At 31.5% G+C, this 17,506-nt stretch overlaps 1 protein-coding gene across 2 annotated transcripts in view; it reads left to right on the forward strand.

Moving 5' to 3' along the window:
* Apoltp (Apolipoprotein lipid transfer particle) overlaps nucleotides 1–17,506 on the forward strand; it is a 1,459,665-nt gene that overhangs the window by 1,142,415 nt on the left and 299,744 nt on the right. For both annotated transcript variants that reach the window (XM_072546518.1, XM_072546519.1), the window contains one exon: nucleotides 1,070–1,181. In XM_072546518.1, the coding sequence (XP_072402619.1) occupies nucleotides 1,070–1,181 (112 nt within the window). The remainder of the gene's footprint in view (nucleotides 1–1,069; nucleotides 1,182–17,506) is intronic.

A 17,506-nucleotide genomic window follows, 5' to 3' on the forward strand; every position in this document is an offset into this window, starting at 1 on the left:
TTATTTTATTTAATATTTCGTTAACTATTAACTTTGGTTAAAAGTACTCTATACCAAAATTTAGATTTATTAATGATTTTGTCTATTTTTCCTTCGATACCTGGAGTAATTGCCTTAAATCAGAATTATGCAGCTAATTTGTAAAATGCGATTATTACGAAAACTGTTAAGTTTTGAAGTTATTAAGAAGTATACCTTTTTTTTGTAAAAATAATGTATCTTTAATATTGTTTGTCACAAATACACGTAACTTAAAGAGCAAAAAAGTTAAGTGCAAATTTATGCCACATATGTGGCATATGTGGTGCCCTCTATGAGCTACATCAAAGTGTGCATCAAATTAAAATTTCTCATATTCAAAAGTATCCAGTTGTAAATTTTTATGCATAAATATTGACAAACACGAAAGTTATAGCGAAAAATAGAATTTTAAATTTGCACTTTAACACCCTGTATCTTTATTAATATCAACATTTTATTAAAGGAATTTGGTTTATATCGTAATATTTTAAAGTGTATAATTTACGGTTTTCGTTTGTACAATTACTTAAGGACCACCCTGTATATTGCATAGAAAATTTGATTATCAAGAACATTAATTTATATTATGACAGTCCGAGAGTTGCCTTAAATGAAATTCCTTGAAAGATGCTGTCGTTTAACCAGAATTAACAACAAAAAAACACGAAATAAGACACAAACGTGGTTGTAGAAACTAAGTCTATCTAAAACATTCTGGAGAAATAATTATAAAGCGTCAACGAAAAGAATTATGTGAGATGAAAAATGGAACGACAGAGATAAGTAAAACCGGTTAAGAGAAAGAAAGTAGTAAGTCTGTAATATCCTTGAATCGATATATGGATAACTAAAACATGAGAGTGTGTTTTGGTTTTATTGTAAGAAATCAGTATTATACATTTAAATAAAAAACAAGCAATTTATAGGCGATAAAGTGAAAGAAAATATGTATTAAATAATTTGTGTTTTATTTTTAATGTAAGTTAATTTACAACTAATAAATAATTTACTGTTTCTCCAGTCTAACTTTTATATTTATTTTTTGTAGACAACGAGTACCAAAAACTAAATTCATCTTCGAACCAAATGATGGAATTATGTTACTGGAACAGAAGTTACCCATGTCGTGGCACTCATTCAACGATACACCCAAATTCAAGGTAAAATTTTTGGTATAAAAACATAATGAGAAATATATTTATTTTTTTTTGTATTATTAATAATGCTCCAAACTCAAAGAATCGTTGGCATAGTTGAATTTAGGATTTTACAACTTATTTAGTTGTATTTATCGAATACCATTATGTAGTTCCATTTATGAAACATAAAACTATAATGAGAATTTTTTTATACAAATTTGATCAGTTAGGTATACGGTATAGGGCCTCTTAAAGGTATAGTAAAAGCAGTAATTCATTATTTCATTAAAATATTCAATGCAATCATTATTTTGGGGTATAGTAGCTGCAAATGAAGATAAGTGTACAAATATTAGACAAAATAACGTTAAACAAGTGTAACCATGTTATATTTTTAAATATTCACTTAAAAAATGTGGTTCTAAGATATTATTAACATAATACACTCGCAATCATAAAATCCGGGTCACCTTGAAAATCGCTGTTATTTCATTTTTAACGAGCTTTATCGTAAATAGTAATAACACAAATACAAACTAATGCATGTTTCTGATAATTGTTGTCGGCTTAGCAGTTTGATTTGCAACAAAGAATTCCAATAATGCCGATTTCGCGGAAAACTATACACTTCCCAAAATGAACGGTACCTGTAACTGCCGCTTGTTTTAAATGTCTCATTTGTGCTTCGACTTTCTGTTCAAAGGCAAGAAACAAACGTTTATTATTGCCACCATTAGTGTTTTATTAGTGCCATTATTAGTGTTTATTATTGTTTACTTTTTGCCAAAAATGCCTTGACTATTGTTGAAACGGCACGCATTGTTGCGTTTTTGGAAGGCGGTCACACTCAATGGCAAGTCGCAAGAACTGTTGGCGTAAGCCTTTCTACGGTTCAACGACTGCTTCAACGCTTTCAGAAGACGAGTTTGCTAAACGGACGATCTGGCTCTGGACGAAGAAGAACGACCACGGCACGAGATGATCGTTTCCTTGTGTTTCAGGCTTTACGAAATCCAGTGTGATCACTTGCACTTCCGACTTGTCATGTTATATCCTCTCCTTTCATTTGCTATGTCGCATGTTAGGATTCGATCAGTTGTTAATTTTGTACTCAGCTTGAGTCCTTCTTTACGTCAATAAAGCAAAATTTGTTTTAAGGTAAATCTATTTTTATCCCTAACACCTTATCATATCTCGTATGTCCCTATACATTCATTAATAATAAAGATACTGTGTAGTGCCCTTTTAGTAGTTGCCTTGTTTATTTTTTCTATATGAATATATTTGTTAAATCCTCCCCTTTTATATGCTGTCGCATGTTAGGATTCAATCAGTTGTTTACTTTGTACTCAGCCTGAGGCCTTCTTTAAGTCAAAAAATCAAAATTTCTCTTATCGTAAATCTATTTGTATCCATAGTGCCCTATCACATCTCGTATGCCGCTATACTGTCAATAATATTGAAGATACTGTGTAATGTCCTTTTGGTAGTCGCCTTGTTTGTTTTTTCTATCCTAATATATTATTTATATCCTTCGCTTTCATTTAACACATCACACGCTCCAATGCCGAAATGTGTATTTTTCCTGTCTTAACAGCATTTTACAGCTTTTACTTAATTATATTTAATTTTGGTACATGTTCAGATTTCTTTCCTAGGTGGCGTAGTTACCTTACTGGACAAACAGTGTGATCCTACAGTGGGATCTTAGGCTATATGACATTTTTTCAGTTCATTATTTGGTTATTAATAAATTATTAGTGCGGAAATACATATCTATATATATATATATATATATATATATATATATATATATATATATATATATATATATATATATATATATATATATATATATATATATATATATATATATATATATTGTTGTGATCTGCTTTATGATGTTTTATTATTAATTAACACTAATTTAATTAATCCAATTATTTAATTAATTAATTCACTAATTTATGCAGAGTCATACAAATCAACTATCCCTTTCCCTACTTTCCCTACTATTAAAATTTCTCAGGGTGCCTTTTTAATTTTACTTTAATCAGTTTACTTTATATATCTCTTCTAGTGGGAAACAGGAAATCAGGAAACGGAACTAACATTAAAACAACATAAATACGCACACAAATTATTATTTATTTTCAATAAGCAATACGATGAATATTAATAAATAACTTTTGTGGGCAAATATCTTTCCCAACAAACTCCTATACTCTAAATTTAATTTTAATTACAAACTATCTATTGATCTGTTTTATAATAATATCTACTAAAAAAATAACCATATAAAAATGTAATTTATTCACAAAAAAAATAACTCTTTGAAACTTGGAATCTTAGTTTGTATGCTTATATTTGATTTTATCTTTAGAATATCTTAGATTTTTCTTTCATTCAAATTATTTGACTGACCTTTATTTTTTTACACCAATGATGTCTCCTCTCGATCAAACCACAGTTCTTTCCTTGATTGATTATGTCCGGCTACCATCAAATCTTTCCCGTTCTCAGCATCGATCCAAACCGCATACCAGCAAACTATTCCTCCGAAAAAACACAAGCCCAATCCTCTTTTGACCGGTACTCTTCACTCACAAATTTTCCTTTCTTTCTCAATTATATCTCGTGGACTATGCAGACTCAAAAGAGGTATTAATCTTCTCGATTTTGATCTGCTCTCAGCTTCCACCTTTTTCACTAACAAACGAAAACACTGGCACTCAGATTGACTACACGAAAACACGTCTTCTCTTCTGGTCTGCCGGTAACATAATAATCTTTTCAATCTCTCCAGACAACCTTCTCAACTCTCTCATTTCCACCATTCCTTTTTGACCAATCATAAGCATTCATCTTTCCCACTTATTTTCGATTTAGAAAAGTTCCAACATGATATTTAAAACAAATAAACTACTTTCACTCAAATTACTTTTCAGAAACCATTAACAATTTTACCTTTTTCAACAGAAATAAGTTTCCAAATTCTTGTTATCTCATATCTAAATCTAATTCTTATTTACTTTCGAAAAATGTCCACCGAAAAATACAATTACAAAGTTTATTCCTTAAATCTACAATTATACGGGTTCCATTGTCCTTTCACTATTCACTCAGTCTTTCACGGAACAACGTTTTCTCTTATGGTCTATTACAATTAAGTACAGGGTTGTATTTTAACTTATATGCCCGCGGTATATTAAAATAATAAAAAAAACTCTTTATTCTATTTCTGATCGATAAACTGATCCATAACAAATCCCCGCCTTGTTTTGAGATACAAATTTTCTTTTTTTTTAAGTGTAACCAAAAAAAATATTATTTTCTCTCAACACAAAATTTTTCTTTTGTAGTCATTTTATCCTATCCTAAATTTTTATTACTCCATCTTAAAATTTATACTCTTATTTTTATTCATGGTATTTGTACACATCCTGGATATTGTAAACTCCTCGTATCTTTTCTGATTCTACATGTCTGAGAACATAGCTGTTTATTCCATTTTCATTTTGTATGATGTATGGACCCTCGAAAATAGGCATTAGCTTTGCACACACGTCCCCCGTGAGATTTGATACTCGTAACGCCCTTACAAGCACCTTTTCTCCCTTTTGGAAAGTCACTGGTCTTCGTTTTCTATTCTGGATTTGCCTTTGGAGATATTTTTCATTACAGCCTCCTTCGAACAGTTTCCAATACTATTTGATACTCTCTCTGCTCCGGTTCTTCCCATGGCCGTACTGGCATAATACCCTTCATGGCATATTCCGGCGTCTCTTTTGTCACAGTACTTGGAGTGTTGTTCAAGTAGTTTTCGATTTCTGCCACTTTCCTATCCCATCGTCGATGTTGTCCAATGGCAGCAATGCGGAGGAATTTTGTAGTCTCTTGTATAGAACGTTCTGACGGATTACTTTTAGGATGTCGGATACTGACAAAATTTGTCCCTATTCCCCTGTCTTGCAACTGTCTCTGGAATCGGTCACTCCGGAAATACGTAGCATTGTCTAAAAGAATTTTCCTTGGTGTTCCTACGGTGGCTATAAAATTGTCTATCTTTCTCATAATTTCTTCCCCCTTTGTCGTACGGCATGTGTATAGCTTTACATATTTCGAAAAAATATCTACCATCACCAAAATATGTTTGTTCCTCTGCGTGGTCATTATCAGATCACTTAACATATCTATTGCTACAATGTCTAATTTTTGGTGGGATACAATATTTTTAGCCACATTTTCATTTCGGAAATTTCTGCTTTTATATTTTTGACATGTTTCACATCTTTGGGTAACTTCTTTTGCAATCCGGTAATCTTTTCGGCATATATAGTTTTCGCGAAAAACCAGCCAAACCTTCCTGCTGCCGATATGTCCATTGTCCTCGTGTAATTTCTGTATGATCCTTTCTGCCAATGTCTGTGTTATCACGTATAGTTCCTTTCCATCAATTCGTTTAAAAAATATACCGTTTTCCCTCTCCGCTCTTCTTTTTTCTCTTTCTTCCAGGTCTTCTTGATTTGTTCTAATTTCGTTTAACGAAAATACATTCCTGTTGTGTCAAAATGTTCAGTCCTACATGAAAAGCAATTACTTCCTTTTTCCCCGAGTCTTCATCCCTTGTGAGAGCGTCGGCTATAATGTTGTCTTTTCCTTTTATATATCAAAACTCAAAGTCATACTCCTGTAGTAACAAAATGCCTCTATGTATACGATTGTTAACCAGACGATTTTTCATTATATGTACCAAGGCTGCATGATCAGTTTCGATTGTGAATTTTGCTCCCAACAGATAAAATCTTAATTTATTTACACAGAAAAGTACGCTAGCAAACTCTAGTTCAGTCACACTATATTTTCTTTCGTGTGTTTTTGTCACCCGGGAAATAAAACAAATCGTACTTCTTGATTGTTTTGTATTTGCGACAAAACTCCCACAAATTTTTGTATGGATGCATCAGTTCGTAGTATGAAAAGCAAATTGTACATGGGATGATATATTTTCGTTCCTTTCAAGAATTCCTCTTTTAAAATTTGAAAAGCTTTCTCTTGTTCTTCTTTCCAATTCCATTTAACACCCTTCTTCAATAATTTGATCAGAGGAATTTCCTTCTGGCCTAAAACAGGAATTAGTTTTTTAAAATAGTTGATCGTCCCGAGAAAACCTCTCAATGTTTTTAAATTCGTTGGTCTTGGGTATTCATCTATGAGTTTTACCCGGTCCTCGGCTAAACTAACTGTTTGTGTGTCCAATTTAAATCTCAAATATATCACTTCTTTTTGAACAAATTGACATTTTTCAATATTCAGTTTTAATCCGGCCTTGTCCAATTCTCCCAAAATAATCTTTATGTGTTCCAAATGACTTGATGTATTTGGTGAAAAAATGAGTAAGTCGTCGATGTAGTGCACTATGAAATCTTCATATTTATTTAATATTGTATGGAGAGCTCTTACCAATGCTGCACACGCACTTTGTAATCCAAAAGGTACTACTTTAAATCGGTATACAATACCATCGATTGAGAAAGCGGTGTAATTTCTACATCTTTCTGCTAACGGTATTAACCAAAAACTATGTTTCAAATCAATTTTAGAAAACATGTGTGTTCCCGTAATTTTCCCAAAAATAGCTTCAATGTTGAGAGGTGATTCATATTGAGATACCGTGTGTTGATTTATATTCCGGGCATCCAAACAGAGCCTCAATTCTCCACTGCTTTTTTTCACAATCACGATTTGGTTGATGTACGGCGAGTCACATCTCTCTATGATTTGATTTTCTAACATTTTGTTAATTTCTCCTTTTACCTCCTGTCGGTATTTATATGGGATCGGATAAGTTTTCGATCGAAAATTTCCTAAGTCTTTAACCTCAAATGAATGTTCATACTTTTTGGCTACTCTGTTTTCTTCATTTATTAAATCTTCATACTTTCTCAATATTACACGCAATTACTTTTCCTTTTCTTCTCCACATATCAATTTTCTTTCTGTTTCCTCAATTTCTTAACACACATTTATTTTGTATTCTGCCTCCTCCATTTCGCAGACTTCTTCAAATACCACTGTTTCAATTGTACCTTTTTCGTCTTCTTGTGTTAATCTTTCTTCTTTTTCTTCTTCTGGGCTCATCTTTTCTTTTGAGCAAACCCACTTTTCACTTTCTTTTACCAATCTCCTCTTTCTTCTCTGTCCTTGCTTCATTGCCAAATTCATTTCCACCGTTTGTTTTTTGTCTAAATCATTTTTCCGTTTCTCATTTTCCTTTTCCATTTCCTTACTGTCCTGTTCTTCTTCTTTTTCCTCTGTGATTTTCATCGTGTTATTTTTGAAATCTATCACCACATGTTTTTCTGCCAATTCATCCACTCCTACGATCATATCATGCGACATGTTTGGCATCACAACACATTGTAGTGCATAAAATTTCATATCCAATCGTACTTTTATTCGCATTCCTTCATTTATCGTTGCCAAAGTCCGTTTATTTGCGCCCACTAAATTTACCTTGGGAATTTTGTAAATCAAATTCGTTAAATTAACTTCCTCTATTAGTTTTCTGTTGATCAGTGTAATTTCCGATCCAGTATCAATCATAATTTTAATCGGTGTCTCGTTGATAAATCCATCTACAAATTTCAGATTTGTTCCACTTATTTTGTCCTTATTTTCTGCCAATTTAATAAATTCCTTCGGGTGACAAAAAATTCCTGTTTGTTTCTTTGTCTTTAGTGAGCGCCTTCGTGAAAAGACGCTTGCTGTTCTTGTTCGCTTCTACTTCTGTCGCTTTGTCTCTCATCCTCATATTTCTCTATGTGTGTGTTGTTGACCGCTCTTCTATTTTCTCTTGGTCTCTCGGACCCGTATCGGTTTCCGCGATTTTCCGGTTCATTCGTTCTATTATTATTTCGGTTTTCCTGATATGTGCGAGTGTTGTTTCTATTCTGGTTCTCTCGATATCTGTTTTCGTTCCATTGCCGATTTCTTTGTTCATAGTTTACTCTTCCGTTGTCTCTACTTTCGTTTTCCCTCCTCGGGACAAATTCTCTTCTTGTGTACTCTCCTAAAGTTTTGTCCTCTATCTCTATAGTCTTGATTTTCTCGTTGTCTATAATTTTCTTGCGTTCTCCTCATTTTTCTTTCTCTTAATTTTGCTTCTCGTATTTGTAAGAATTGACATAAACTGTCAATATCTTTGCAGTTTTGTAGAGTTATGTGATCTTCTAAGGTATCTTCAAAATGTCTGGCTATTAGTTCCACTAGCTGTTCGGACGAATAGTTGTAATGTAAGTGTCTTGCATTGTTGTATAGTTGTAGGGCATATGTTTTTTCTGATATACCTATACTATCCTGGTATCTCCCATTTTGTAATTCCTTGTTTATCTCTATCTGTTGTATTTTCCCCCAGAAATAATTCAGAAAGTTTTGTTCAAATGTTTGCCAATTTTGCAATTCTTCTTCTTTGCTATTAAACCATAAACTTGCCTCATCTTTAACCCATTAAGCGCCGTTGATGCGAAAACGCAACATTTTAAAAGGAATTTTTTTTATACAACTAAATATTTTGTTTTTAGAAAATTCTTTATATGTTTTAATTTCTAAAGGCTTGATGATATTGAGATATATTTTATAGAACAAATATAAGTAATTGTTTATCTATTATAAATTAATTTCTTCAGCAGTTTTTTACATGATTCGTCATGACTATATAATCTTCTTGTAGAATTTTCACTTTGCTTATAATATAATGGTTTATATGATTTTTATAAAGCATAAACTACAGATTTAGCAATAACCATACAAAAAATTAAATAATTTTATCAAGAAAAAGTTACATGCATTCAAACTTATTGTTGCGTTTTCGCATCAACGGCGGAATGTGCTGTCTCTAGGTAATACCGCCTACGCTACGTGACAAATCGAGTGTAACCGTATTTGACTAGTTCAGTCTTGTCTAGAGCGTTTTAGTATAAGCATATACAGCAATAATTGTGTTTCTCTGTATTGTTGCGGATAAAACATATATAATGAGTTCTGGCAAAAATAAGTGGAAAGATAATTATGATCGGAATAGACCTCTTACTATTCAAGAATTGGAAGCTGCTATTGAAGAAATTCAAAATGAGACCGAAATTGATGCTGTTATAATACCACCAGATGTCGATGAGCTTACTGATGAAGAGGAAATAGATGACGATTTATTGGAAGGTATTATACGGTATAATTATATAAGATACTGTTATGTAACTTTTATTTTTTTATTACTTATAGGCCATGATAAGCCTCAAGACACTGCTGGGACATTCGAATTGATGGCTGAGGACAACACAAATGAATTTGAAGATAATTATAATAAACCTTCTACAAGCCAGACTACTTCAAAGAGGGCAAAATCTGTTCAATATAATCCAAACTGGATCAAAAGGGACCCCGTATATAGTAATTTTCCGGAATCGCAGGAGCACATTCAAAAACAACGTATAAAGGGTTTACGGTAAATCACCAGTTGAAGTATTTTATAATTTTTTTGACGAGGAATTATTAGACATGATTTTAAAATACACTTTAAAATATGCCAAGGACAACAATCGACATGATTTTTCAATGACAGTATCTGATTTAAAGAAATTTATTGCTATTTTGATCTTGTCAGGATATCACACGTTGCCACAAATGGAGATGTATTGGAGCAGAGATGAGGACAAGGGAGTACCATTAATTAAAAATTGCATGAGTCGAAATAAGTTTCGCAATATAAAAAAATATATACATGTATGTGATAATGCTCAACTTGACAAGCAAGATAAGTTTGCTAAATTGCGCCCATTATTTGACAAAATAAACAAAAGAAATCTGCAGTTTGGTGTATTTTCACAAAATTTATCAGTCGATGAGGAAATGGTTCCTTATTTTGGTAGACACTCCGCTAAAATGTTCATCAAAGGGAAGCCTGTTCGCTTCGGTTTTAAAATTTGGTGCCTTTGTTCTCAAGATGGATATTTGTTTCAGTTTAGTCCATACGCTGGAGCACGAGAACATAAAAGTGATATGGGACTGGGAGCAGATGTTGTTATAGATCTAATAAAAGTTCTTGAATTTCCTTCTCAACACAGAATATTTTTTGACAATTTTTTTTCGTCTTTTAAACTATTTCAATATCTTACTGAAAATAATATATACGCCACAGGAACTGTGCGGAAAAACAGAATCCAAAAGTGTCCTTTAGATAGCTCAAATGATTTAAAAAAAGGGGGCAGAGGTGCTTTCGATTTTAGATATGATTTAAAATCCAAAATTTGTGTAGTTAAATGAAATGATAATTCAATCGTTATTATGATGTCAAATAATATACCAATAAATCCTATTCAGCAAGTAAAACGGTATGATAGAAAACAACGAAAAGAAGTAAGTGTAGACCAGCCATTTCTAATAAAAGAATACAACAAAAATATGGGGGGTGTTGATTTACACGATAACGGCATAGCCAATTATCGTATAAGAGTAAGAGGAAAGAAATGGTGGTGGCCTCTTTTTATAAATACTATAGAGAGTACAATCGTCAATGCATGGAAAATTTATAAATTGGCAAATGACTCTACAATATCGCAATTAGAGTTTCGCTCTTATATTGTTATGGCGCTAATAAAATCAGAAGAAAGTAATTCATTATCAGGCAGCGACGATGAGGGTATATCAGCTCCTAAATACAAAGGACGAGGAAGGCCAACAAAGTCAGAAATACCGAAAGAAATGAGAACTGACAAAGTGAACCACATCGTAATACGCCACCCTGAAAAGTCAAGAAAAAGATGCAGACAATGTAAAAGCCAAACTATATATATATATATATATATATATATATATATATATATATATATATATATATATATATATATATATATATATGTGTGTGTCAGAAATGCAATGTACATTTACACTCTACATGTTTTGACAGCTTCCATAAATTGTACTATTAGGTTTTATAGTTTTTTTACAAATATTTTATTTAGTTTTACTACTTTTGTATCTTTAATTTTGAAATAAATCTCATAATCCATAAAAGTGTATTTCATTAATTTCTTAACAGATTCCGCCATTGATGCGAAAACGCAACATTATTTTTTTAGAACACCCTGTAACCTAAAAAAAAATTATATCCAGTTTTGTCTTTAAAATACCATAAATAACTAACCCTTATATTATTTTTATAAAAAATTTACATATTTCATACCTTGGCGGTTAATGGGTTAAGATGTTTCCTTATCGTTTCCTTTGCTGTTTCGAAATTACCGATATGTCGTACTTTCTTTTTTAAATTGTTGATGAAAATTACTGGGTGTAATTTTTTTACGTCCCCGCCAAAATGTATTTTTATGTCACCCGGACTTTGGATGAGTACTTCTCTCCTGTCTCCCGTCTCTCGTGGTTTTCTGATATCCTCAATTTGTTTTTCTATTTCTTTCTTGTCTTCTTTCATTACATTTTCAAATTTGCTTTATAATTCCTCCAAATTATCTTTAATTCTCATTTCTTGTTCTTTCATATCATTTTTAATTTCATTGATCTCTTCTATTTGTTGTATCAGTTCTTTCTTTATCCCCTCAACACATCTTTTAATTTCCTGTTCATAGTTTTCCAGACGCTGCTCTATATTGCTCATTGTTTGTTTTGTTTCTTGTTGATTTCTATCCATTTTCTTTGATGTTTCATTCATTGTTTGTGTCTGTATTTGCATCATTACTAATAATTTTTCTAACATCCCTGTTTCTTTTCTTTCCTCCATTATTGTAGCATTTCCTTCATTATCCGATCCTTCTTCAACAATTGTTTCTTCTAATCTGTTATCCTCGTTTCTTTCTTGCATTTTGCTTTGACTCTTTGTGGTCGACATGTTGTTTCTTTTTGTTACCGTTTTTTTTTGTCCCCGCCAAATGTGAAATTTTACAACACTCTCTATGTTGCAGAACACGACAAATATTTCTCCCCAAATATTATCAATTTATCACATAAATTTTAAATTCATCAAAAAATTAAATCAATCAAAAATAGAATAAATGTAAAATTGTACCTAGATAAAATAACTCAAATAATATTTTATAAATTTTTAAATAAATATATCAAATTCTTTCCGACGGGCAAATAAATTCTCTCAATCACCTGTTTTCCGTTTCTGATCCTTCAAATTCACAACTAGAGATACTTTTAAGCCCCACGTTGTGCGCCATGTTGTTGTGATCTGCTTTATGATGTTTTATTATTAATTAACACTAATTTAATTAATCCAATTATTTATTTATTAATTCACTAATTTATGCAGAGTCATACAAATCAATTACCATTAAAATTTCTCAGGGTGCCTTTTTAATTTTACTTTAAATTTAATTTTAATTACAAACTATATATTGATCTGTTTTATAATAATATCTACTAAAAAAAATGACCATATTAAAATATAATTTGTTCACAAAAAAAATAACTCTTTGAAACTTGGAATCTTAGTTCGTATGCTTATATTTGATTTTATCTTTAGAATATCTTAGATTTTTCTTTCATTCAAATTATTTGACTGACCTTTATTTTTTTACACCAATGATGTCTCCTCTCGATCAAACCACAGTTCTTTCCTTGATTGATTATGTCCGGCTACCATAAAATCTTTCCCGTTCTCAGCATCGATCCAAACCGCATACCAGCAAACTACTCCTCCGAAAAAACACAAGCCCAATCCTCTTTTGACCGGTACTCTTTACTCACAAATTCTCCTTTCTTTCTCAATTATATCTCGTGGACTATGCAGACTCAAAAGAGGTATTAATCTTCTCGATTTTGATCTGCTCTCAGCTTCCACCTTTTTCACTAACAAACGAAAACACTGGCACTCAGATTGACTACACGAAAACACGTCTTCTCTTCTGGTCTGCCGGTAACATAATAATCTTTTCAATCTCTCCAGACAACCTTCTCAACTCTCTCATTTCCACCATTCCTTTTTAACCAATCATAAGCATTCATCTTTCCCACTTACTTTCGATTTAGAAAATTTCCAACATGATATTTAAAACAAATAAACTACTTTCACTCAAATTACTTTTCAGAAACCATTAACAATTTTACCTTTTTCAACAGAAATAAGTTTCCAAATTCTTGTTATCTCATATCTAAATCTAATTCTTATTTACTTTCGAAAAATGTCCACCGCAAAATACAATTACAAAGTTTATTCCTTAAATCTATAATTATACGGGTTCCATTGTCCTTTCACTATTCACTTAGTCTTTCACGGAACAATGTTTTCTCTTATGGTCTATTACAAATAAGTACAGGGTTGTATTTTAACTTATATGCCCGCGGTATATTAAAATAATAAAAAAAACTCTTTATTCTATTTCTGATCGATAAACTGATCCATAACAATATATATATATATATATATATATATATATAGAAAAGAAATTTAATCTTTGCAGATTAGTTAAATAGTAAACTCTTAAATATTGGGGAAATCTGCAAGAAATACTCTAATGTGTATCAATTGTTTCGCCGAACGTTTTCGCCAAAGAGAATTAATTTGGCTTCTTCAGGGCTGAAAGAGAATAAATTATAATTAGGCTTAGTAATATTGTCTACAACATTCCATGTCTCTCTTGCAACAATTCCTACATCGGTCAAACATCTCAATTATTGAAATCACGTATTACACTACACAAAAGTGATTCTCGACTTCACCCTGACCGTTGTGCATTAGCCAAACATGTCCATTCCACTGGTCATCTCATGGACTATACCAACACCACAATTCTCCACCGTGAGAACAATAAATCTAAAAGAGAGTTCATTGAAATGTCTTATATTTTTCTTAACGATTTCTCCATTAATGTTAAGAGTGACATCAAGAATCTAAGCGATATATACCACCTGTTACTTAAATCAGATACCAAGAACAATACTATATCACAGATTACTAACTTGACTGATATATCCATTAACAACTAACATACCTTTATAATTAATTTTCATTAACAAAAAATATATAACATTCCCTTGCTTTTCTTAGATACGTCTCAATAAGATTCAATAATACATGAACAATATAATATAATTAAATAAAGAAAATCAAAATAATATTTCCCTTTACTGGGATTTAAATTCATTCGTTTTTTACCAATGAACCTTAACGACATAAAGATTCATACCAACGATAATGAAGTTGTCAGCGCTTGCGTTCTGGCTTAAACAGAACCTCACTTTTAACTATCTAAAAATCAAAAATTTAGTTATTGCCGACATTTCAAAGAATTACCTCCTTTTAAATGTAGTTGCATTGGGTTTTTCGATTAACCTTGGGTAAGCCTTTACGTGTCAAGTTCGAAGCTACCATACATTTCAATTCTTATAAAAAAACTTTTTTTGCACATAGTAACAAAAAAACACCACTATGTTACTAGCAAAGTTTTTTAATATTCTAACTCTACAATTCTAAGTTACGGTAAGATCAATAATGTTTTAATAGATAATATATGGTAGCTAATTATAATTTATTCTCTTTCAGCCCTGAAGAAGCCAAATTAATTCTCTTTGGCGAAAACGTTCGGCGAAACAATTGATACACATTAGAGTATTTCTTGCAGATTTCCCCAATATTTAAGAGTTTACTATATATATATATATATATATATATATATATATATATATATATATACATATTGAAATCCTCAAAATATAATTTATAATTCGTATGTATTATTTTTTCTTCTATAGAAATTAGTCTCCTCATTAGCCCTTTCAACATCAGTTCTTCGTTTTATGAGATTTCTCACCAGTGAATACAGCGTGATGAATATAAAAAATTAAATATTCGATTAATCCAATCTGCTGGATTCAACATAATACATTTTGAAGGACCATCAGTAATAATAATTATTTGGGAAACTATTGATAAATTGTCGAGAGCTTCGTAAACGGTAAATTTAGGAAAGTTTTCATTATTCCGCAAATCTAATTGTAGGTCGCCACGAGTCACAGATTTCCTATCTATTTTCTAGCAGTGTATTAAAAATTATATTGAGCAGTGTAACAAACGCTGAGTGAACCTACTGATTATTTAGCAATATACTGTGGTCTGGGTATGGCTCAGTTCGTTAAATGATTTCAGAACACAATTTTATCAACTATACAATAACGTGTTTTAGTTATACAGATAACGACATTGTTTTGTTGACCATAGGAATTAAGATTTATTGCAATCCCATCTCTAGAGTATATTTATTATAATGCTTTGAAACTAATTTTTTGGTTATTTTTTAGCCTTAATAGCAATACAAATAAATAAGTAAGTAAATCAGTAATATACTTTATTTTCTCTGAAAATTGTACAAATTTTTAATTTTATGGACAAAGCTTATAACAATAAGACAAGAAATAAGAAAAAAAAACAGAATAAGAATCGTTTGTACGTTTAAATAAAAAAAAAAACAATAAAATTCTTCCAAACATAAACATAAAAAATACTACCTAATTAAGAACCTACAAACTTCGTAAAATGTACCTAACAAAAAATAAAAATTAGAAAAGCAGATAAATGAATTAAGGGCTCAATTATTCCACCTCCTTGTGCTAAACAGTAACAAAATCTGTCATACAGATTTCTCCTCACATTTTGGAGTAGGTTGGAGTAGGGCTGGTGTAATGCTTGCAGAGAAATAATATTTTTGCCCTAAATTTGACTAGATTTGTGGCCCTTTCAAACTGATTCCTATAAATATTTTCTTTGAAAAAAACCCAAAAAAAGAAAAAAGAAATCGTTGGGCGCTAAGTCATAGTATCTAGCGGGCCATTTAATTGTACCACGTGTACTTATCAGTCGATCAGGAAACGTTTAATTGAGGAAGTCAATAGTTGCTCTAGAGTTGTGAGACGAACACCCATCCTGTTGGAAATAAACCTCCTGAAAATGAACGGGAAGGCGTCGAACTGCCGGAATGATCTCATTTTGTAAAAGTTGTAAATATTTGGGCCCGTTTAGGTTTCCATCGATAAAAAATGGACCGACAATATGGTCGCCTAGCATCCCAGTCCAAACATTTAAATTTTGCGGATGCTGCGTTCGCACTGCAACACTGAGGTGCTTATTTTTCCGAGAATAATACCTTGCAACGGATGTTTTATGTAATGAACATAAAGATTCGTCAGAAAATAAAATATTTTTTAAAAAGTGTACATTTTCATTCTGTTTATCTAACATAATTTCACAAAACTCCATCGGCCTAATGTTATCTTCCGGAAACAGTTCTTGTGTTGGTTGTATCTTAAAACAGTAATACCCATTCCTTTTGAGAACTCGCTGGACAGTTCGAGCAGTTACGTTAACTTCCCTAGCAATTTGTACACTATTGTAGGGTTTACTAGCTTCCACAAAAGCACAAATATCAATATTCCTCATAGACACGTGTTTCATTACCTTCATGACCCTTTTTAAAACTGTTTACACATCCCGAAGTTTGACAATGTTTAATGGTATTTTTAACTGTTGTAACACTTGGTGGGGGTCTATCTTCGAAGGCAACAATAAATAAATCAATTATTTCGAGTATCAAATGACCCTGAAAGTACCATGTTACAAGTTGCACTTTTTCTTGGACGGTATACAACGTAATAGGCATTTTATTAATAATTTGTTTATCCTTTCAGAACTTCGTTTGAAATTTTTAATGTCAATGTGACAATTACGACAATTCGTACCTACTGTGAAATGAATATAGAGGTGGAAACGTCTAACATGTCACAGCGATTGCCGTTGTGTTGTATGGTCAATAAAACAATGTCGTGATCTGTATGTGATATTCTTAAGAATTTTTTTCAATCGCTCAACAAAATGTGTAAAGTTTTATAGATCATTCAGGTGACTAAATTGTGCTTCTGTTAACAACTCAAAATTGAATTTATTCTATGGTTTACTAGTATTTAGGAATCGAAAGGTATATTATCTTTATATTTAAACAATGAATCATTGAGGCAAACATACAAACTTTTTAGTTTTGATATAATTTCATTGTATTTTAATGTCCTATTATATCCTACATAATGTATGAAATTAAATTATTTCTGTTGCTAAATATGACATGTTTACAACTTTTTTATACGCTTATGTACTTTACGGCCATTTTACGTACATTAAAATTATCCTTATTCTGTTCCTCACTAATCTATACTTGAAAATAAAAATAAATGATGCGCCCATGTCTCGTAATATAATAATATTCTTTGTTTGCCGGCAACCAGTTTTTTGGGTGTTTTAACTGACTTTATAAATACTACACCAATATTTTTGTACGGGAATA

Source organism: Diabrotica undecimpunctata, chromosome 10, assembly GCF_040954645.1.
Source record: "Diabrotica undecimpunctata isolate CICGRU chromosome 10, icDiaUnde3, whole genome shotgun sequence".
NCBI lineage: Eukaryota > Metazoa > Arthropoda > Insecta > Coleoptera > Chrysomelidae > Diabrotica > Diabrotica undecimpunctata.